The sequence below is a fragment of the Acanthochromis polyacanthus genome, chromosome 1 (assembly GCF_021347895.1).
Source record: "Acanthochromis polyacanthus isolate Apoly-LR-REF ecotype Palm Island chromosome 1, KAUST_Apoly_ChrSc, whole genome shotgun sequence".
Taxonomy (NCBI): Eukaryota; Metazoa; Chordata; class Actinopteri; family Pomacentridae; genus Acanthochromis; species Acanthochromis polyacanthus.
This window is the reverse complement of record NC_067113.1, coordinates 26,604,588-26,627,790: the sequence shown is the minus strand read 5'-3', so window position 1 is coordinate 26,627,790 and position 23,203 is coordinate 26,604,588. Positions and strand designations below refer to the sequence as shown.

General features: G+C 40.0%; 1 protein-coding gene across 3 annotated transcripts in view; it reads left to right on the top strand.

Moving 5' to 3' along the window:
• sptb (spectrin, beta, erythrocytic) overlaps positions 1-22,924 on the top strand; it is a 66,531-nt gene extending 43,607 nt beyond the window's left edge. For all 3 annotated transcript variants that reach the window (XM_022223366.2, XM_051949235.1, XM_022223361.2), the window contains 20 exons: positions 1,187-1,277; positions 1,708-1,854; positions 2,274-2,540; positions 2,991-3,215; positions 3,737-3,826; positions 5,179-5,469; positions 5,785-5,915; positions 6,156-6,360; positions 7,553-7,776; positions 7,966-8,116; positions 9,028-9,272; positions 10,662-10,800; positions 11,164-11,248; positions 11,744-11,940; positions 12,175-12,257; positions 13,928-13,991; positions 14,103-14,359; positions 15,757-15,930; positions 19,118-19,160; positions 19,524-22,924. In XM_022223366.2, coding sequence (XP_022079058.1) covers positions 1,187-1,277; positions 1,708-1,854; positions 2,274-2,540; positions 2,991-3,215; positions 3,737-3,826; positions 5,179-5,469; positions 5,785-5,915; positions 6,156-6,360; positions 7,553-7,776; positions 7,966-8,116; positions 9,028-9,272; positions 10,662-10,800; positions 11,164-11,248; positions 11,744-11,940; positions 12,175-12,257; positions 13,928-13,991; positions 14,103-14,359; positions 15,757-15,930; positions 19,118-19,160; positions 19,524-19,715 — 3,301 coding nt within the window. In that variant the 3' untranslated portion in view covers positions 19,716-22,924. The remainder of the gene's footprint in view (positions 1-1,186; positions 1,278-1,707; positions 1,855-2,273; positions 2,541-2,990; positions 3,216-3,736; positions 3,827-5,178; positions 5,470-5,784; positions 5,916-6,155; positions 6,361-7,552; positions 7,777-7,965; positions 8,117-9,027; positions 9,273-10,661; positions 10,801-11,163; positions 11,249-11,743; positions 11,941-12,174; positions 12,258-13,927; positions 13,992-14,102; positions 14,360-15,756; positions 15,931-19,117; positions 19,161-19,523) is intronic.
• Positions 22,925-23,203: the final 279 nt, after the last annotated feature.

Sequence of the window (23,203 nt, the reverse complement as noted above, 5' to 3'; positions counted from 1 at the left end):
ACAGTGATGCACTGACTGCTTCTTCACTGGAATCCCTCAGCTATTCACATCTTATAAAGTAGTTCACTGCTTTTTCTTATGATGCTAAATGGTCATTAAAAACTTGCTATTCCAAAGTGTTGCTTGACCCCATTTCTGCTGATATTTCTCTGCTATGATTTATGTTAGCAAACCAAAACTCCACAGCATATGTACCAAAGTACTGTATCCATCATGACATCTCCAGCACACTGAGGTGTCAATCAAATGTCCTCTATGCAGCCTGGATGGGGTATTGTAGGTTCTATTTATGATTTTAAATTGGATCGGTACTTTCTGCAGTCCCCTTGACAATTTTTTTCCCTTTTCTAAGAATTCTAGCCTTTTCTGCCTCTGCAAATGTCAGATTCTGATGTCAATTACAGGGACATTACATTGGAATCCGGGCCACGGAGTGAAAGCTTCGTGATCATGTTTAAAAGTGTCCCATACATCCAAAATGGATTCTGCGATTAGTTAAATTCCTGTCAAAGTCCCTCAAAAGATTTTGTGATGCCTTTATGAAGCCATTTTGAATCCGAAGGTGCAACACATTGTAAGAAATACTGCAGAGTCCATGCATATAATCACCGAAGATACCCAAACACAACACAATACAAAATGCCAGACCTTCCAAATTGTACCTTTATCTCGGTAAATGTACTTAAATGCTTTCCCCTAAAACATTTAATAAACTGCTTTATTTTTAAGTGCACGAGTGGGAGTAAAATGTAAAGGATTTATCTTTCCAGACTCTTCACTCTAGTTGCAGCTGCTGAGCTGATGCAGGAAGATTTATTCCTTCTGTTTTCTTCAGAGTTTGGCCTCAGCACTGAAAAAGGCTTTCTTATCACTATATCATTAGCCTTAATAAGAGGCTGTGGAGAGGCCATGGGAGCTACTCCCATTAACTCCCACAATTCAGCTTGGTAGACGGGCACCTGCAATAATGGATATTGATCTTTAAGTTTGAGCTATTCTTCACCGTGCAGCAGAGGAGCAGATGACGGCTTCCCAGCGGAGGAGGAGCTCACGTGGATTCATGTACATCATCTAGTTTGTTAGAATTATGTCGCAGGGGGCATCTGTCGGAGAAAGAGAAAGGTCCACTCGACGTGCAGCTGTATGTTTTTTAATGCATTTCCTTCGTTTGCTGTTTGATCTGCAGGCATAACAAGAATAAAAGAAGAGCTGAGGAGGTGTCTGAAAAGCTCAGAGATAACCGTGACCTGCAGCACTTCCTGCAAAACACTCAAGATGTGAGTTCACTGTCGGTTTACTGCTAATGTAATCATCGGCAAACATCAATTAGTACATTAATTATTGGCTTAATTATTCCTGCACTTAGACTTGACATCATAGTGTTTTCCTCTTTTTATCTCTTGATTATTGTGGCTAATTTACCAAACGCATTCCGCTGTGTTTATTACTGCGCTAAATTTGTTTCTTCCCTGTTTGGGATAGGGGTCCCATTTGGCTAATTGGTAAATGCTCTGTTGTCTAAAGATAAAGAAGTAAATCCTGCTCGCGTAAAGTCGCCCGAGCGCAAACTTCAACAGATGATGTTTAGATGACTTTCCCAAGTATTGCAGCCAGATCTTAGCCGTTGCCACACTGGAGACGAGGATTTCAATCTACTTCTGCTAATCCCTAATATTCTTTCTTTCTTTCCTTCTCTCCGGGCTTCAGCTGACTGTGTGGATCAATGAGAAGATGCTGACGGCACAGGACACGTCGTACGATGAGGCCAGAAACCTCCACAGCAAATGGCTCAAACATCAGGCCTTTATGGCCGAGCTGGCCTCCAACAAGGACTGGCTCAACAAAGTAGACCAGGTCAGTGCTGTGAAATGTGAGGGATCAATAAAGTTGATCTTCACTGTAAAAGCTGCAAGATAGGGGCTGTGTTTACATTTATACATTTTACTGGACTGTGATGGACTATTATGTCTAAGATATTCAGCCGCCACTCTTTACAGAATCTGTGTCCCATTTATTTTAGATAGTTGACAGAAAAACAAGATCTGGACGTGTTTTGTAATTCAGATACACTAAGCCTTCATATCAGGGGTTTTGTTATGTTAATTATTGAAATCTTTGGCACAAAATTAACAAATTGACGCATATTATATTAGATGTCTGCATTAACTTTCCACTTTTATTTACATTTATCCTCAATTTACCACATCATGTAATATATTTTCTCCATTCGACACTGTGAAAAACAAGCTTTTCTCCTGTTTTTGTGGTTACAGGAGGGTCAGGAGCTCATGGAGTCCAAGCCTGAGTTCGAGCCTATTGTGAAGGAGCGTCTGGCTAAGCTCCATGAGCTGTGGGACAAACTGGAGTCCACCACCCAGGAGAAGGCTCGCCTGCTGTTCGATGCCAACCGCTCGGAGCTTTTCGACCAGAGCCAGGCCGACATGAAGAAGTGGCTCGGTGAGCTGCAGCAGCAGTTACAGAGCGGAGACGAGGACGTTAAAGACCTGACCAACGCCAACATCCTGCTCAAAAAGCATCAGGTCGGTATCTCAGTAGAAATCACTGTATGTGCTTTAGATTTCTGTGCTGTTTGTCTCTGTGATTCCTCATTTCCTAAAACATAATGTCATCACTGGAATGAAGACTTCATTGTCGTTGTAGCTTTGGCTTACATGTTTTCTTAGGATTAACTTTGTGTGAGCATCTGTGCATTTACTGTTGGAATCTGAGCACAATAAATGTGGAAAAAACATGTCGGAAAGAGAAACTGGAACTGTGTTTAGACCAAACTGTGCTATTTGTTGCTTTAGTTAAACTCAAATGTGTCTGAATTTATATTAGAAACTTTACTTGCACCAAAAAATAAGCAGCAGTTACACACACAAATGCAAAGGCTAACTCTTCCTGGGTTTAACTTCCGCTGCATCCTGATTAGGCTCTTGAAAGGCTATTCATCTTTTTTTTCCCTCTAATCACGCTTCTTGTGCCAGATGACAGAGAACCAGGTCCGTGACCGGGCGAGGGAGCTGGAGGAGCTCCAGGAGGCCGTTAGGAAGCACGGCGGAGGCAGGGAGGACCAGCCGGAGCTGGAGGCCGAGCAGCAGGCCCTGCAGAGGGAATTCCAGCAGCTGCTCACACCGCTGGCCCAGCGCAAGGGCAAGCTGGAGGCCGCCAAGGCTGTGCATCAGTTCTACAGAGACCTGGCTGATGAACTTGTAAGCATGGATCCAATTTCAGAGCAAAAACTCCCCGCTCTCACTGACTGATTGATGGAATAAAGAGATTTTAAAGGATTAATGATGACTTTTGAAATGCAGCAACTCATTTATTTAAAAAAAATATTGAACTTCAAGGAGGTTTTTTTTTCCATCCAAGAAATGATAACGTGTTCATTTGGAAATAAAGTTTTCAATTATAGTATGTACATTCAATATGATAGATAACAAGACCTTCTGCTCTTGACTCGAGGTGAATCGGTATAAAAGCTTTAATCCCTTATTGGTTTCACTGCCCAAATCCACTTTAGTCAGGTGAAGGAGAGAGCTTAAGGAAGGATTTTTACTGTTTGAAGACATTTAGTCAAGGGCTATTCCGTAGAAGCAAGATGGTCATGGATAGTTTATTATATTTGGTGTACATCACAGATCTATAAAGCTGTTTCTCAGTTTCTGCTTTCATCCTGTCCTTATCTCTATAATCTACTTTTTTCTTCTTTTTTTCCCCCTCTCCCTCTCAGCTCTGGATTGAAGAAAGGATGCCCCTGGCAATGTCACAAGAGCATGGCCACAATCTTCAGACTGTGGAAATGCTGTCGAAGAAGAACCAGGTAGGAATTTTTTTTTTCTGAAAGAAATGAGTTGAGGTTATCTGTGAATTTCTACATCGCTTAGAAAATCTGAAAGGAGTGGAAAATGTCACTCACAGTTTGCTACAAGTCGAGGTGATGTCTTTAAATTGCTTATTCAGTCCTGCTGATTGTTCAGAAGGCTATTACACCACAAAGAAAAGCAGCAAGTTATCACATTTAAAAAGCTGGAATCAGAGAGTATTTTACATTTTTTCAGTGTTTTTATTTGAAAAATTAGCAGCATAGTTGTGTTCAGTGTGATGAATAAATCAACTAATCAGCTTTAAATTGATTTTCAGCAGAGAAAAAAAATCTTGAATAAAATTTGTTTACCTAATAAAACATACTAAATATTAGCCGATTGACGTGGTCGATACTGGACATTTTTCTGCTCATTTGTATTTTTATTGTCTCAAGCAGAGACGGCAAAAACTGAGTAAGAAACACCACTGCCACAAAGCAAGAAATTAGCTTCTCTCACAGTGGCTAAGGTTATGCTAATAGCTGGTGGCTAAATTAGAAGGCAGCTATAAATTACCCTGAAACAGAGTCTGGACAGTCATAATTAATAATACTTTAAGATTTGGACCTCAGTGAGCAATAAAAGTGATAGAACAGTGAAATATTAAGAAAATAGAGAAGAACAGGAGACATAACTGATAGACCTCATTCGATTAAACGGATGACAGCATCCTAAATTTACTCACTACATTTCTATTATACATATTCAGTTATAGTCACCTGTATACCGAGTGCAATGTCTATTTTTGTGGATTTTTTGTACCAGAATATATGCTCCATAGGTGTTTTTCTACTTTTGTAAAATCTGTGCAGTTTGAATAATCTGGTCAATATTAATACTTCTCTCAGTAAACATCAGTACTTGTATTCATGAAAGAATCTGTGCAGTACTGTTATTTATGTAATTAGTGCTTATTTTGGTACTATATTTCCTAAATGTTTGCACTGTCTTTACTGCTATAACACTGCAAATTTTCCAACTGTGGAATTTATAAAGGCTTATCTTATTTAATGAAGAAGCCTCGTTCTGATTGACAGGTTCTCTGCTATCACACGCTGCTAAAACATTACATATAATCTGTGTTGGTTCCAGATATTGGTTATTGGCTTTTCTCGATTACCAATAATCAACATAGGCCATAAAAACAAAACAAAGAAACCTCTTCTTGGTCGATCTCTACTCAGTGTGTTTGAGTAAGTTGCCAGAAAAGTGTTCTCACAGTTGCACGGGGAGTTTAGAGCCACTTGGACCCGACCATATTGCCTCTGGGGTGATGAGTTATACTCACTGTGTCCTCTCCGTGCAACAGACGCTGCAGAGGGAGATCGAGGGCCACCAGCCTCGCGTTGACGAAGTGCTCGAGCGAGGGAGGAGGATGGCATCTGCCGCCAGCGCGGAGGGCAGGCCGGAGGCTGAGCGAATCACGGAGCAGCTGAAGGAGCTGGAGGAGGCGTGGGCCCGGCTGCAGGACGAGATGGCCAAGCGCCGGGAGAGGCTGAACGGCTCCAACTTGGCCCAGCAGTACTACAACGACGCAGACGAGGCCGAAGCCTGGATAGGGGAGCAGGAGCTGTACATGATCGCTGATGAGAAGGCCAAGGTGAGGATCAGAGGAAGTGCTGCGCGTGAGAGACAAGAGAACAGGCTGATTAACTCGGGGAAAGTGGCCACAGATGCCAACGAATCACATCTTATTATCTAAATCAAAACAAGGCATATCATGCTGTGCAAATAACAAGTGGCACCGCATGCATTAACATGATTACATGGTTTGGATTCTCATCAATTAAGGTGACACGCTTTTTAAAAGTGGCACCCTCTATTGAGAGCTCATTTAGAGTACTTTGTTTTGCCTGGATGTGCAGCCTCCTGTCCCTTTATTCGCATATTTATAGGTTTTCTCTCTTCTCTCCAGGATGAACAAAGTGCCATGCTGATGCTGAAGCGCCACATGATCCTGAAGCAGGCGGTGGAAGACTATTCCGACTCCATTCAGAAGCTGGCTGACCGCGCCCATAAGATGTTTGCAGAGGACCATCCGGATGGGTTTGTGCTTTGATTATTTGTTGTACACATTAGAATTGACACTTCATCTCCCTCTGAGGATGCTAATTCACTCGTGTTGTCCCAGTCAGTTGTGGTTTAGGGTGATAAGAATGACAAGCATGCAAAATATGAGTCCTAATCATATGCTTCATCTCGAGTAAACCTAAATCCAATCTCTTTGACCTGTTTCTAATTATCCCTATCTTCCCCACATCTAATTTTTTCTTACCTCGTCTGCAGGGAGGAGATCATCAGGCGGCAGGGCCAGGTGGATAAGCAGTACGCCGGTCTGAAGGAGCTGGCAGAGGACCGCAGGAAGAAGCTGGACCACACCTACCATCACTTCCTGCTGAGCCGAGAGGTGGAGGACCTGGAGCAGTGGATCGCAGAGAGGGACGTGGTGGCCTCGTCTCAGGAGATGGGCCAGGACCTGGACCATGTCACGGTACAACGCACAGAAAAAGAAGCAATATAAGAAAAATCGAGGCACTTTAGCACATGCAGACAGAGAAACTGGGATGGAAACTGGCAGCAAAATCTGAAAAATATAGTTTAAGTGCAGCAATTTCTTTCTCTGAGTGACACAGGAATAATTTTCAAGTCACCAGGACAGATTAATGTGAAGCTCTTCGTCTCATTTACCCAGAAAAATCATAAATTGGTGCTTTAGTGCTAACCAGAGATAGGAAGAGATGAGATTTTCCACCTATTTTAGTTGCAATATAAGTTAGTCCTTGCATTTTTAGCCTGCCAGTTTTCATATTGATCTTAAACTTCTTACTTTTCCTCAAGGCGGCTATCATTGATTTTTTCACAATACCAAAGGAAAACAGGTGAAAGAAGTTGAAAGGGGATGACTTGTTATCCTCCTGGCTTTAGATTATATTTCATCTCCTTGGCCACAACTTTACTGTTTTGTTTCATTCTCGCTTCACCAAGGTTTCGCTTTGATTTGGATTTGTCTGTTTTCTCATAATTACTTGGGTATAAGTCCAAAATAGATTGCTCTCACTTCCTGCAGGAATTTCAGTTTCAATAATTCAACAAAAATAAAGCAGAAATACAAATTCTGACTGTTAACAATAACTGTATTTACACAGCACCTTTCAAAAACAGAGTTTACAAAGTGTTTTGCAGACAGGGCAAAAAAAAAAAAGGGAGGCTACTCAGGAAGAACAATGAACAACAGAAGACTAGTCAGTCCAAACAGAAGGAGAAGGACCAGGGTGAAAAAAGTGTAAAAATAGAGCTAAACGTGATAAAAGATTTTCAAAAACGAATCAATACAACAACAGAATAAAATGACCAAAAATCCCATACCCAAGTAAGGAAAAAGAACAAGTAGAAAAAAAGAGAATGCTTCAAAAGGCTAAAAATAACAAGATAAAATAAAACTCTGTAAATCCCAAAGGAAAGCTAAAAATACTGATAATAGTAGTAATAGTAAACAAATAAACTAAATACATAAATAAGTAACTAAATGAAGGGTAAAAGACAATACAAATAAAATGAAATTAAAAATCAATTGAACGATTAAAATAGACAACATCACATAAAAGCAAGCCTATAAAAATGTGTTTTAAGGAAGCGATTTAAAAGAAGAAACTGATTTTGCTGCGTCTATTGTTTCCCTTCAGCTTCTGAGGGATAAATTCAGAGACTTTACGCGCGAGACGGGGATGGCAGGCCAGGAGAGAGTGGACATGGTCAACCAGACGATAGACGAGCTGATCGAAGCCGGGCACACCGAGGCGGCCGCCATGGCAGAGTGGAAGGACGGCATCAATGAGAGCTGGGCTGATCTGCTGGAGCTCATCGACACTCGAGCTCAGCTGCTCACGGCTTCTTACGAACTGCTCAAGTAAGACAAAGCAGAATCGATGCACCGGTTCAAGAGATTTCGCGTGTAATCCTGAAATGCAGCACGACCTGTTTAAGTCTGATGAAAACATCACACAGGATCAAACTTGTTCATACCTCTAGGATGATAAATGTGATGATAACTAACAGAGAGTTGTACAAACTGAGAGATCGATGTCTTTCCTCTCAGATACTTCGATGATGGAAAGGAGCTGGTGGCTCAGATCCACGAGAAGCAGAACGAGCTGCCCGAAGATGTGGGCGAGGACTTCAGCAAAGCAGAGTCCTTCCACAGAATGCACGCCGCCTTTGAGAGAGACATCAGCGCTCTGGGCAAACAGGTATAACAGAAGGGATCGCTCCTTTCACTCAGAGGGAACACAGCAGGCAGCGGCCAAGAGGCAAACTTTGATGATTCGTATCTCGAAGGGGGGAGACAATGCTGCAATATCCGAGCAACTATGAAAAAGTTTTCTCAAATGATGACAACCCAAATGGCTGCACAGATTTGCATCATCTTAACCCCCAACTGGCCATTTATCCCTTTGATTTGCAATATAGGATATTAATAATCAATATTTTTATATGTCATATTACCACAAATAAACCCCACTCTGTAGTATCCCTTAGTTCTAGCCCCTTTGAGCTTTTTTTTTTTATTGAGGGCCGACGGTTTTAAACTCTGTTTCCAAAGCTACCAACTAGCCGATGGTTGTAGCTGAGGATTTAGCCGCTAAAGAGTCAGATAACTTCCCTCAGGGTTTTATGGAAACTAAAATCAAAGCTAAAAGCAATGATCGTTTGGCCTGGATTTGCCAAATTTCCAGAAACACAACTTCAAAATGCATGCACATGTGTGTTCCTCAGTGTTACAACACTGCACGCCAAAAAAAAAATCAATAAATACTGCTTTAATTAAAATAAAATGGGAACATAGATTTAAAATCACCAAATTGACATTGCATTTAGAACACTGTCCGCATAAAATTAACGATGTTACATAATTTGGAGACAAGAGTCACGGTCCCACTGCCTACATGCTGATTTTAGAGAAATGCTTCATGAAGAATTCTAGTTTTACTTAATTTTTATCTTATTCATAAATTCCCGTTTCAGATCCCCCACAGACATGTTTAAAAATGTAAAAATATGCTGCCGTGAGGAATAATTTGTGCCTCATATGGTTATTCGCATAAAAATGTGGTTAAAAATTCTTCAAATTACATCTGTAATTTGACTCTTTTGCCTCCAGGTTCAACAGTTCCAGGAGACGGCTTCAAGGCTTCATGCCCAGTATGCAGGCGACAGAGCTGACGCCATCCAGGCCACAGAGCGGGAGGTGGTGGAGGCCTGGAAGGGGCTGCTGGACGCCAGCGACGGCCGCCGAGCCCAACTGGTGGACACGGCGGAGAAGTTCCGCTTCTTCACGATGGTGAGAGACCTGATGGCCTGGATGGAGAGCATCATCCAGCAGATAGAGACTCAGGAGAAGCCGAGGTGAGTCTCCAGTACTGAGCATTACAGTTAGAAGTTCTGCAAATTTATATAAAAGGTCACTCTTCTTTCTTCCAACTGGAAATCAGATAAAGGTCTTTGAGTGTTGAAATGTCACTTTTTATGCGCATCAGTTTTAAGAACCAAAAACAAGGAGGACATGAATTCTTTTTTGAGTAACGTTCATGAATTTAAAGGACTTTTTCTAAGCATTCTCATGGTTCAATGATACAAAATACAACAATAGGCTCAAATACATTCATAAAAACACTATAAAACTACATCACCTTTTGAATTACAAAAATTGAAAAGGGTAACTTTTTTCAAAATGAAGATCTAGTTGAGACAGAAGAGCACAAACCTGAAACCTTCACTTCTGAATGTTTGGATTTTAGTTTTCTTTCACATCAGTTTCAATAGAAAGAAGAACTGGGTATTAATTTAGGTTAAGAATGAGAAAAAGTGGAGTTCAAGGTGATTTTACTGGGAGTATATTTGTTTTGTTGATAGTATCGTAGATGTATTCATGCAGTCAAAGAATAAACCTAAAATCTTGATTCTTTTTATTTCAGCAAAAATGAGCACATTATTTTTCAGAAGGCTAAATGATGCATTTAAAGAGCTTACTTGAGTGTTTTTTTTCCAGGTCTACAGCATTTCTGTATATACGTTTATTCTAATTTTGGAAATTTTGGACTACTTGATTTCATGCAAGTTTAACACAGTTGTGCTCAGAAGTTTACATACCCTGGCAAAATTTGAGAAATATTGTCTATCTTTTTTTCTTTTTTTAGACAATATGTTTGAAAATGGGAAAACTTTTCTTTCATTTCGGGTTAAAGGTCAGACAAAGTTCTATATTATCACACAGTTTTGCTCTGATCATTCATGTTTTCATTAAAGAACGGTATATATTTAACTAATTCTGTCACGGTATGTAAACTTATGAGCACATGTAAATAATAGCATATATGTATTTTACATTATAAACTGTTTCAAAAAGTTAGCTCCTGTTATCATTGCTTTTCACATTTATTGTCCAAATTTGGTTTGTTTGTGTTAAACATTAATTAAATGTGGGACATAAAGGACATGATAATCTTTATTAAATAGTAGTCAAGTTATTAAAGGTGCAGTAAGTGATTTTTTAATATTGTGCTGTATCAGAAGAAAAACTTTAACTGACCATAAAAGGAAATTTGTTCACAAGCAGAAAATACACCGCAGTATTTTGCGCTGTACTATTTTAGTTATCACCCAATTTTAGAGATACAATGCTGTAATTTAACCAGAGCCTTGCTGTCACTGTAGTTCCACTTCTTACCAACAGAGGTTGATAAACTTCATGCACTAACCTGCCATCACTTTCTATCCTGCCCTCCTCTGCATCAGGGATGTCTCATCCGTGGAGCTCCTGCAGAAGTACCACCAGGGGATCCGCTCTGAGATTGAAACCAGGGGAGCCAAATTCACTGACTGCACAGACCTCGGGAAGGCCCTGCTGACACGCAAGCACCGCGACTCCGCTGAGGTGAGGCTTCAGCAGGCGAAGGCAGCTCCTTTTCATCCTCGGATGGGCCTCAAATTGCTACTTTCATTAGATTTAATTACTTTTCTGGGAGTGATTGTTCCTGTCTGGCACAATGGAACCAATTGGATTTCCAGGAAAGAAAAAATTCCACTCATTTTACATTCATCGGGGAGACTATAAAGCAAACACTAATTAGAAATGGAAAAGCCAAAAGAATTTAAATAAGCAATTGACCCCGGCTTGAATTTAACGTGCGGTTAATTACTTCACAATACTAATTCTTGGAGGATAATAGACAGTCTCGGGGCTGAGTTGTTTAATAATGCTGATAGGTAACTGCGACTGTATAACTGCTTGTGCTAGATCAAAGAGAAGCTGGTGCAGCTGATGGACAAAAGGAAGGAGATGATGTTCAAGTGGGACGACAGATGGGACTGGCTGCGGCTCTGTGAGTAAAACTACACTCGCCTTACAATTCAGCCTAAAAATAAATCCGCCACATGCATTATTCCTTTCACAAGCCTCGCCTAAAATGCCAAAGATCATACAAGTAAGTGATGTGAAAGCTCATATATGTGCAAACCTTTGTACATGAAGGAGCTCTGAGGCTTTTTGTTCATCAAAACGCTCCAACAAAAACAAGGATGCAAAAAGAAAAAATGTTGTCACTTTCCAAACTCTTTGTAAAAATGTCCTTTCTTTTCCAAAAAATGTCCCCATTTCCCAAAAAGTGTTCTCACTTCTTAAAAATATTCTCACTTCCCCAAATGCTTACCTTAAATGAACCCAAATCCTTCATCCTAAAAGCAAGCATCAGCCTTTAAATTTGCGGGATCACCTCGTGGCAGCTACCACTGTGTCCTCGTAACATTTTGAAAATACCCGAAATAAATTCTCTCATCCAAATAACGGCTGCGTGATGACTTGCCTTCTTTGCATCCAGTGTTGGAGGTGTGCCAGTTTGCGCGGGACGCCTCGGTGGCGGAGGCCTGGCTGGTCGCTCAGGAGCCCTACGTGACCAGCAGAGATCTGGGTCAGACCGTGGACGAGGTGGAGAAACTCCTCAAGAGGCACGAGGCCTTCGAGAAATCCACCGCCACTTGGGAGGAGCGATTTTCAGCACTGGAGCGCCTCACTACGGTAAGAAAAAAATCACATTATACAGTAATCGTATGACGAAATGCATTACTGATTTACGCTGCAGCTGCTTAAAATGTGAACATGATCTCTGTAGTCTTGTCAGAACCATATTAAATAGGAAAAATGTAATACAGGTTGAAGATGATGTCAGTAAAGTGTCTAGTTGTGCTGCTAAATCTGAGAAAATAATGGATTCGTATAGGCTCCTGATTCCATTTCCCTACTGTGTTGCAGCTGGAGTTGCTGGAGTTGAGGAAGCAGCAGCAGGAGATGGAGCAGTTCATTAAAGAGGAGCAACGTTCAGATAAAGACAGCAGGTACTTGTCTATGAAGCCCGTCGCCAAATCACTTTGTCTGTCAGTGGTTTTAATGCTGTGGCTGCTCGGTGCACGCAGAATTATTTGGTGACTGTAACAGGATAAGTCTGGGGAAAGTCTATTGTGTTGTTTTTGTCAGTAAACCCCGTGAAGAGATCAAAACCAACAACAAACAATCCCAAATACTGTCTGTGTATCTAAATTCCGATGTGGTTTATTCCTCCGTGCCTCCATTGTTGTCCAAAAAACTATTGAAAGGACATCAGTGAGCTACAACAGTGCACTGGGTTGCACTTTTCTTCATTTTCATGGACTGTATTTTGTTTTAACATATACACCATCCTACTATTGTTTATAGTCACTCGAATAACAAATCTGCTTGTCCCAAACTGCAGAGCCCACGTTTAATGAAATTATCTGGCATTTTTCAATACTAAAGGTATATTTTTATGACTTATGCAGTAGGAACTTCTGATAAAGAGCCACAAACAGAGCAGAGAAGTCAGAAAGTATTGAGAAATGGTCCGATGCATTGTTGGTTCTGGTCTTTTCAGAGGGCTGTGCTACGAAGATTAGTAGGTTAGCAGGTATGGTGAGCACAAAGTCAGAGTTTTCAGTATCACTTAAGTGTCTCTTATTTAACGCGGCTAGATCACCATGGTAACTGATGCTGTGGAGCTAACCTGGTTGGGAGCAGGTTTGGATTTAAACCAGCTGGAAGAAACGTCTCCCTTTAACCAAATCATTTCCTGACTATTCTTAATGAGCGATACAGCTGAGAGAATATGTTATATATGCAAACCTGTTGAGCAGTATGTTACTGAAACCACTGAATGAAACTGTGTAGCTGCAGTATCCCACACTGTGCATAGTGTTGCCATGAGAACCAGACATGGACTCAGTTGGTGATCCAGAATATGTTTTTATGTTTGGTCCTTTTACATGCTGGTCCTGTCGCTGATACAACACAGATTTGAAAACTGGTATTTAGTGCAGAAAATATTCAATCAATAACATTAATTTCACTTTGATTTGGCCAATAGGTAAAGTGATATCCTGCATTATGGGACAGTGTCCGACCTAAATGCAATTTAATATAATACCATGTTTAAATATATGAAGTTTAGCAGCTAAAATGTGCAGCTGTCAGACGGCATTGATCGGTAGAATAAATATATTAACACGCCTTTTCTACCGGCATTCCTGTCTTGCATCATTTCCAGTAGCAGCACCGTCATACATTTTTTATATTCCTCATTATTCCCCATTAGAACAACCTGTTGACTGAAGCAGCTGCACACCATCCGTTCTTTTTATGCAGAAGAAAAGCCACATGGCATGTTAAATGCCCCCTTTTATATGAAGGCGCTCAGAGTTTGAAGCAGGAAGCCTGAGTTAACCATGAAACCACCTTCGTAAAACCCATGATCTCTGACTGGGGTGTTAGTTTTTGTCCAGACGACTTACACAAAGAAAGGCTGGCTATGTCAAACTGTCTTTGTAGTCGAGCGTTCTGGTGACTTACTGACAATAACAAATACAGAGTATCAACAGAAACATGGTTTAAACTTTATATATGCAGTTCCTCTCCCTCTGGAACATATATACTTCTTCACCTGCTGCTCTTAAAGGTCTCTCATCCAGACCCCATGCTGCTCTGTTCCCTTTAGGAGAGAAGATACCGGCTTTGTAGAAGAATCTTCACAGCTCTACACTATTGAGGAGCAGACTCTGGTTAGTCACTACACTCACTCAACTTCTGGATGTTTTCGCTGTCACCTCTGCTCCAGCATACTGATCTACTCCTCTGGTTTCTGGCTATTTTTTTTTCTCATTTTGCTCCAGTCTGGAACGGTGGAGCCCAGTTCAGGTCTGCAGGAGGGGACGGCCGGCGACTCCACGGTGCCCATAGTGTCGGAAATAAGAGAGAGCGCCTCTTTGGAGCTGGAGCCGGAGCCTTCTCTCTCATCGGTGACCCCTAAAGAGCCAGAGAGGGCAGCCACCATGCCCATGGAGTCCCTCAGAGCGCAGACGGTGCTGCAGCAGGGCATGCTGGGACGCAAACATGATGTGGAAGGATCCGGAAAGAAGGCCTCAAATAGGTGGGGAAGAGAAAAAGCAACCACTAACCTCCTCACCATTCCAGGTCTTCATTGGTTTCCAATAAAATCTATTAGCACACTGTAACTTGCCGTGCGAACACCTCGTCTGCATTAGTGCTTTCATTATTTCAGTTACCCCACATAGTGCTTTTAAAATGAATCTGGCTGCCTGGAAGAATAGGAAAAATAGAAAAAGAAATATATATTAAGCAGCGAGCAATTTAAAGGCGACCAATACATTATTTTGTATTAAAGGATCCCCTCTAACACACATGCACTTTATAAAATACTACAATACAATTAAAAGCAGATATTAGGACATGCTAGAGTGTGTTTGCATTTTATGGAGTTACGTCTCTCTCATTTTGCAGCAGTTATTTGCTTATATACTTTAAGTCTCTGGTCTCAAGAACTCAATCAGCATTTTAAGTAATATGTAAAAAAAAAAAAGAATGTACTGAAAAGCAATGCAACTTAGTTTCGCAGGGAAAAAGGAATCTAAACGTAATTATTAGATGCAATTTATATATTTCAACAAGAAGCTAATGGAACTCTCAGAGTGTTATAATGACATCAGCACATGTGGATATATTATGTTAACTCCTGGAAAATGATTTAAAAAAAAAAAACTCCTGGAAAACATGAAACACTTTGAATCCCTTCTTTTTTTTAGTAAAAATCTCATGACATACACTTCAGTAATACCAAAAATATGACCATCTGCTTCTGAAATTAAGGCTTAGTATAAAGGAGAATATAAATTGGATGTCCGTGTTGCTGTTTCCTTTGTGACTATGACATGATAAAGTTCAATTTCATTCTATTCTAAGTCAGTTTGTTAATAAACAAGCAGCCAAAAACTTAGGTTTTCTCCTACCATAAGGCTGCTTTACAGAGGAAATAACTGTGCTCCTGTTGATTACTTTAAAAAGAAACTATTTATAGTCTCCACAGCACAGCGCACTTATTTTTAATTAACTAAGTCCTAATGGAGTGGCGATGCTGTCGTAGCTATTGTAATTTACAATTGTAATTGTAAGTTCTAAAGATAAAAAGGAGTCATCCTCAGTATTATCTTCCTCCGTGTCAGCCAACCCTCTCCGCAGTCTGGGTTTTACAGGCATCGAGGTGTTCAGTGTTTCTTCAGCTTCAGTTACATTTAATAGATTGAAGGGGAAAAAAAAACATCAAATATCACTATGGATACTCCTGAAACACATCTGGTTGGTTTTAATTCATTCACTCTTTTTGTTCCTGAAAGTTAATTCAGACTTGTAGCTTGTTTTTTGATTCTCATTCATGACTAAATTAAACAGATTTTGCGTTATTGTCAAAAATTAACCTGAAATGCTGGTTGTTTCTCCGTTTTCCGGCCCCTTTCTCTCCTTCGTCGCCAGGTCATGGAACAACCTGTACTGTGTCCTGAAGCCGGGTCAGCTCTCAGCCTATAAGGATGCTAAAAGCTTCGACCATGGAGTGACGTATCATGGCGAGGACCCTCTATCTCTCAATAACGCCAGCTGGGAGATGCTCACCACCTACAAGAAAAAGAAGCACGTCGCCAAACTACGGTAAGAGTCACATCCATCACTGTTTTTTTCTCAGTCATCTCACTATTAAAAGACAAAACTGACTTTCTTTAGTGAAGAGTTAGATGAGAAGATAGCGTGTGGTTTAATGTGTACACTATTATTTGTATTCCTTATTTTGTGGACCACGTAGAGCTGCATTTTGCATTGAAAAGGTGCTATACAAATAAAGCTGATTATCAGTATTTGACAGCTGCACTGACTTCTTGGAGTTTTGTCAACACTCCGAAGTTTCCAAGCAAACAGCAGAGACTCCAGGAACTCGCTGCCCTGCACATAACCCTCCTGTGACAGCACTTTTGTTTTCAGTTTTTGTAAACAGAAGAGATAGAAAATGTGACCTGTAGAGATGCTAGATGGTGGATTTTTTTTTATTTCGCCAGTTTCCACCTTAGCTAAAACTAACCACCATCTGACTTCAGAGTTACATTGAACAGATCAATACAAAGAGTCAACGTTCTCATTTAACTCTGCAAGAAAGCAAATAAGAACATTTCATCAAACTGTTCACATAAGACAGGAGCAAAATGCAAACGTACCCTCTTCAAGCGTACAGGTCTTAAAGGAATGCATGTTAAATTTAGGTCAATAGTTTCTGGATTGGATTCTTTTCTCTGAATGGATTGTAGCAATAAAAGCCTTGTTCAGGCTTCAGACCAGAAAAATCAGTTCATGTATCGTTGTATGCACATTAAGTATTTTTGAAGCAGAAATGAAGTAAATTTAACCCTTGCAGCAAACAGACATAACACATATTTTTCCACATATGTCAATGCTTTGTCAACAAAATGTTGGAAACTGCAAAAATTGGGGTTTTCTGATGGCTACTTAAAGGTTTGATAAACTCTCCAACTCTTAAAATAGCACAACTGAACATCCACAGGTTCTTCTAAGCAGCGGACTGGAGATCTTAAAATGAAGTTGCAGTATAAATATCAAAAGACTTCCAGTTTGCAAAGAAACCTAGCAGCTCAGGAAAAGCATCTCTCTTTGTTTTTTGAAGACATTTAACCTCCCATCAAAAATCTTTTGTAGTTCTGACTGACTTGTGGGAAGTTCCAGGTTTTTATTCTCACCCCCACCTCACAAAAACACTCAAAATTCATCACCGAGAAACATAAGCTGGTTAACAGATTCTTCCACTACCAGGCAGAGAATGACCCCACCAAGACAGAGGGAAAAGAAAAGGAGCACATGGAGAAAGCTCATAAAAGCAGTAGATATCCCATGTGGGCTTTCATTAAGTCAGCTAAGAGATCTGGAAAAAACAACAACAGGTGGAAGATTGTCATCCACTATGTAGCTGAACTGTCTGAGAAACTCTGAAGGATTTTCTTCAAACATGACATTCTATTACCTTTTATACCAAGCAACACTCAGACAAAAAAAACAAACCCTGAGGAGGAAACAGCCAAGCTGAGCAGGGTTATATATAGAGTCCAGTACAGTGAGGAGTGTACAGACCTACACATGGGGAAGACTAAACAACTGCTTCACAAGAACATGGTGCAATACCAAACAGCCAACTCCTCAGGAAAAGCATGAGCAGTAAAAGGATACCAGACTCTTCCCGAAGATAGCAATGTCCACATTCCTGAAAGACAAGATAGATAGTTTGAGAGAGGAGTGAAGTAAGGCATCTATGTTAAACTGGAAGAACCACCTCTACCCTCACCACCCAGATTTGCCACCATTTACACCTTGATTTGTGTGAGTCTTGGGCTGTTAATGAGCCTTGCGTCCTGTGAGGTGGAGGTGAGAATAAATATCAGGCACCCTACAGGAAGTCTCTTGGATGAGAGGTTCTTCTCGAGCTAAATAGAGAGTCTAGCTGCCTTCTATTGAAGCACTTAACCATGATTACCGTGACCTGAGTGACTGAGAATCTACACAGCCAATATGAAATCATTTCTAAAGGGGAACTGTGAACAAATCTGGGAGACAGGGAATACTTTTAGATAAAACTGCACATCGACCAGACAGAAAGGCAAAGCAAAACAATCACCAGGAAGGTTGGTTGGTCTACCGTTCCACCATGCAACAGTGAAACTAATAAGTACATTGTTTGGGTCTAACCGTAGCATGAAATACAAACCTCCTTTGTTCATATAGTTTGTACTACATTACAAAACTTTGGTAGAACCTGTAAAATATTGAAAATAGACTGTATGATAGTAAGAACAAGGATGAGACAGACCGATGAACAAATTAAATAAACACTGAGCTCTCTGGCCACGATAACAAAAGGTATCTTTTAAGGAAAAGAGGAGCCGCATTTCATAAAAGAACATCTGGTGGAAATATTCTGCTTTGGGACTGTGTGGCACCCAGAAGCAGAAAACATTAAACATAAATAAGAAAAGTGGACTCCACTAAATATCAGCAAATGGTGGATAAAAATGCCATGCTGTCAGTCATGATAATGACACTAAAAGAGGCTGACTTCTGGAACAAAATAATGATCAGAAGCAGACCTCAAAGTCCACCATGGACAACTTTAGAATGGCCCTTTACTGATCCTCTGACTTGAGCATAATTAAAAATGCGTGGGCAGATCCTAAACATGCTCTGTGTACAAAACAGCCTATAGCTATTTCACAACTTCAAGTGATTTGCGAGTGGATGGAAAATTCTAAATCCAAAACAGAAAGACTCTTTAAATGCCACTCAGAAAACATTTAACTCTATAGAACGGACGACAAAATGTGTTTTGAAAGCTGTTATAACTGCCAAAGGGGATCTACTAAATGCTGACTCAGTGGGGTGCCCAAACTCTACCACATTTCACATTTAAGTTGAATTTTTTTTAAGTTCATGAAAAACAAGTAACTGCATTAACATTTAAAGAAAGGCGCACTTTTAATGTCTGTTTGCTGCAGGGGTTGGATTGACTTCATTTCACTTCAAAAATGCACAAAAAGTCTCATTTGCTTTTGCATATGGCTGCATGCTTTAAAGAACCCGCAGTTACTTTAATATGATGACTTTCACTCATTTTGCCAGTGCCAAAAACAAACAGGAAGCTTTTCAAGGTATACCAACAGATGTCAGAACTGAACTTTCTTTGAAACTTTTAGATTATCTTACTCTAATGGTGGAAACAGAAATATAATTTGTGATTTTTGCTCTATATGAACGTAGCGAGTTTCAACTTCTCTTTCTCTTTCAGTCTTGCAGACGGCAGTGAATACTTGTTCCAGTGTAAAGATGAGGTGAGTTTCTAACTGCAGAGAGATTAAAAAAGATCTGTAATGTGTACTGCATTTACATTTCATTCTTGTGCTTATGCAAAGCTGCCATATGAGGTTATTCATAATTTCACTCAGCCTGTGAGAGATTTACCCTACGGCAATCATTAATTTTTACAAAATAAGAATGCGGAGAGAGATTTTGTTTATATCCACATTACCCTGATTTAACCTCCCAAACACCTTACTTTAAGTTTCTTTGTTAAAAGCCAACTCCACTGGTTCATTTACGCAAATAGACCGAGACAAAAACACACACTGCCCCCCCTGGAGGTGGACTTCCCTTTGTGAGCCCGTGTGTTTGTGTGTTTTTGTGTTTAATTTCAGGAGGAGCTCCAGCGTTGGAGCCAGGCCATGGAGAAGGCTGTGCAGTCCCTGGCAGCGGAGGAGGCGTCGGGGCCCTCAGGGGCCAAAGCCCACAGCCTGCCCCCACCCTCCTCCTCAGCTGCCCTCCCTGAGCCCAGCTCTGCCAAGAAAGACAAGGAGAAGAAGTTCAGTCGCTTTGCCAAGAAGAAATAAAAGGAGATGGCGGGGAGGGCGGTAGTTGCCTAGGCAACCTGGAAGGAGAAAGTCGCATTTGTGTACAATCAGTCAGAAGCGAGCTTTTTAAATCACCAGATTTTTTTATATTCTTTTGTGAGAATTAAATATTGTAGTTTAGGTTAAAGCCACCACTCTTTCGCCTGTATTTAAGCCTGTGTATGCCTACAAAAAGGTCCACTTTTTTTTTTTTCTTTTGTGTTCTTTTTAACAGATGCCAAATTCAAAGCATTAAATTAAAGCACAGGAATGCTCCTTTCACACTCAACCAAAGAATGTTTGTAATACTTTTTGTTAACTTAGCTGCATTATTTTTCTGCGTTTCAGTAAGGCATGCTTTGATATAGCTGTGTACAATATGAAGGCCTGTAATGAAAATAGGGTGACTCAAGAGTACTGAAGGGTACTTGTACTAATCTGCCTTATAAAAATGGTTGTGAACTGTAATACTGTGCTGTTTGAATTTGGAGCACTAAATGCTACTTCTAGAGCCCAGAGTGAATTTAATGATCTTTGAAAAGCTTTGTAAATGCCGTGTAAAGATTTGATGATGACTAAACCGTAGTGCAGTGCTGTACAGTGCAGACACACACCATGTGTAATTGCAGTTATGCAAACTAAACGCTCTATGCACTGTGAAGGGTCTGACTGTTGAGATTTTTAATTGGTTGCTGACGACGTGCGAGCAGCCATGAGACACTGCAAGCAGTTGGTTCTGAATATGGATCCTTTCAGGCTGTATTCTCAGCTGAACTGTGGCAGTATTTATTTCTGTGAACTTGAAATATATTCAACACTTGTGTATTAAACTCTTAATTTCATATCTATTCATTAACATATATACATATACAGTATATATATCTCCAGATGCATGAAGTATGTTTTATCTTAGTTTGATATGGTGCTATTGTGACATTCTTGAAATTTCAAGCAAGACCAACTTGACCTGCCTTATTTGTCTTCAACTTTGGCTTGGAGTACTACACATGTGGAAATGCGTTCAGTTAGTATATCTGAGGGGTGTTTCATCAAGGTGGTTTAGAAAAGCAACAACACAACCAGGATTAATCTGTTTGCCCAATTAAGTCTGGACAAACAAACCCATCGAACAAAACTAACAATGAAAAAAATGTTTACGGGCAAAGAGCAGCACATGTTACCAGATTGCAGAAATGATAAAAAAACAACAACAACAAAACAACGCTTTTAGCAGAACAAAAAGCCAATTCTGTCACAGTGTTGTTGGTCAGTGGTGAGGATGTCTCGGTTAATTGCAGGGCTCTTCTTGTAATTCTGACTTTGTGGGCTCAAGTCCCATGTGAGGGACGTCGTTACTTGTATAGCAAATGTAAAAAAAATGAATGTGCATCTGCAAAAACTATGAAAGAACTTAAATAATTAGTAAGACCACAGCTAGGTAATTTATTTCAACACATTACAAGAAGATAATTAGCATATTTTAGAAACTAAGTTATCGATTTGCTTCTTAAGTTTTGTGTGACAGTTGGAGAGAGAAGGAATTGCAAATGGGCCACAGTTGTTTTTACTTTATTTTAATAGCAATGTATTTAAAGTCTGACTAAAAGTAAGACCAAGATGGCATCGATTCATACTTCAAGTATGCAAAAAGTGCAGCACAAAATCGCTCAATCAAAAACACTAAACGATTGCAAAGACACGTAAAATGACCACAAAACAACTCCAGAGACAGAGAATGACTACAGGGAGGTGCAAAACCGTGACAGAAAACAAAGGGATGTAAAAATGATCCCAGCCAAAAGCAGAACTGCCACAAAACAACTACAGTGACAAAGATTCACTACAAGGAGGTGCAAAAGAACTGCAAAGATGCAAAGTTACACAGCGACACAAAACAACTGCGGAAGGTCGTAAAAAAATAAACAACTCGAAGCAAAAATACAACAAAAGATCATATAGTGCCAGAAAACAGCTGCAAATTAATGTAAAAACTCCGCAAAACTACAAAGACAGAAAATGACTACAAAATAAAAACAGATCTTTAAAAAAAATGCGACAACCAGAAGCAAAAAACAACCACAAACCAACTACAGAAATGGGAAATGAGGTGCAAAACAATGATACAAACCAACTACAAACTTTCAAACGCTTGTTTTGCATCTTTTTTTAGTCTATAAATCTTATTGTATTGTGTGAGGAGTGTCTGTGCCCAGGAGCCCAGAATTAAACCTCCTTTATGAAATAAATAGTAGCCATGAAATAAGCCGAAATTAACTGGCAATCCTCACATTGTGAAACACCCCTCTGGTTGCTAGTTTTTAACCTTCTTGACGACTTAATACAAATGTTTAAATTTATAAATCAGGTGCTCTCATTTGTAAAAGCATATTTAAAAACCAGCCAAAGTCTAGGACAAGCTGAGGGTCGGATGAATCTTGACTGCTTTTCCAAAACCACACAACAGGACCAGGCACACACTCTGTCTAAGGCCAGGATCATACAGTAGCAGTACGGAACTGAGGGGATGTGTCTTTGATATGAATGTAAGGGAAGGAATAATGAGGAGATTCTCGAACAGAATTCGGCATTTTAAATCCATACATGCAAAGTAAAGTGCATGGAATTGCATTTATAGATAATAATTTCTCTCTCACAGTCTCCCACTGCCGTCTTTGCCTTGTACTGTGGGCTCAAGTGACCTCAATAAAACGATGGAAGTGTCGAAAGACAAACGAGACTGTTCAGCTCAGGAGTTTTCCAGGTAATGTGGTAGCATCGTGATGATCTCTGTCTAGATTATCTACTATAATTAGCAAATCTACAATCTTGTCGTCTAAACAGAAATTAGAAAAGTTTCCGAGTGCGAGCAGAACGTCATGTCTGTGCTACTAGTATCAACAGCCATATGTTTCTGATATAAACATACCTTGAAATGGTTTGACAAACTTGCATCACATGTATTCAGTCTTGTTTTTCTGATTTTTTATTTTTGGGTCACTATATCTCCAGATTGTGACACTTCAGCTCATCCACTTTGGTTTTATTCCACCACTTCTTCCCTTCCTTCCGACTTGCCTTTTTCTGTTCAGTGGTTTTTAAATCTGCATTTTGTACTCTCTAGCTATGTAAAATATCCCTAAAAAAATGTTGACCGAAAACATCGAATACATTTTGAGAGAATAAAGTTTAATTTTAAACTCCTGAAAGTACACAGGTTGGGTTTATTTACTGACCGTTTTGTTGTACCTCGTGCTGATTATTTCTCCCACCCACCCCTAAAGGTTCATACACAGGGGCAGATCCAGATTCATTTTAGTGGGGGGGTACAAAAGATATTTTGGGGTAGCCACTGAAAAGTTGTAAGAAAAAATGAAAGCTGCAACCGACCTCTTGCTTTTACAAAGTATTTTTCATGTTTTGTTTTTTTTTGGCTCTTTAGCCCAATGGGAAAGCTGTGCATGACTTTTTCGTTTTGGACTGTTAACATT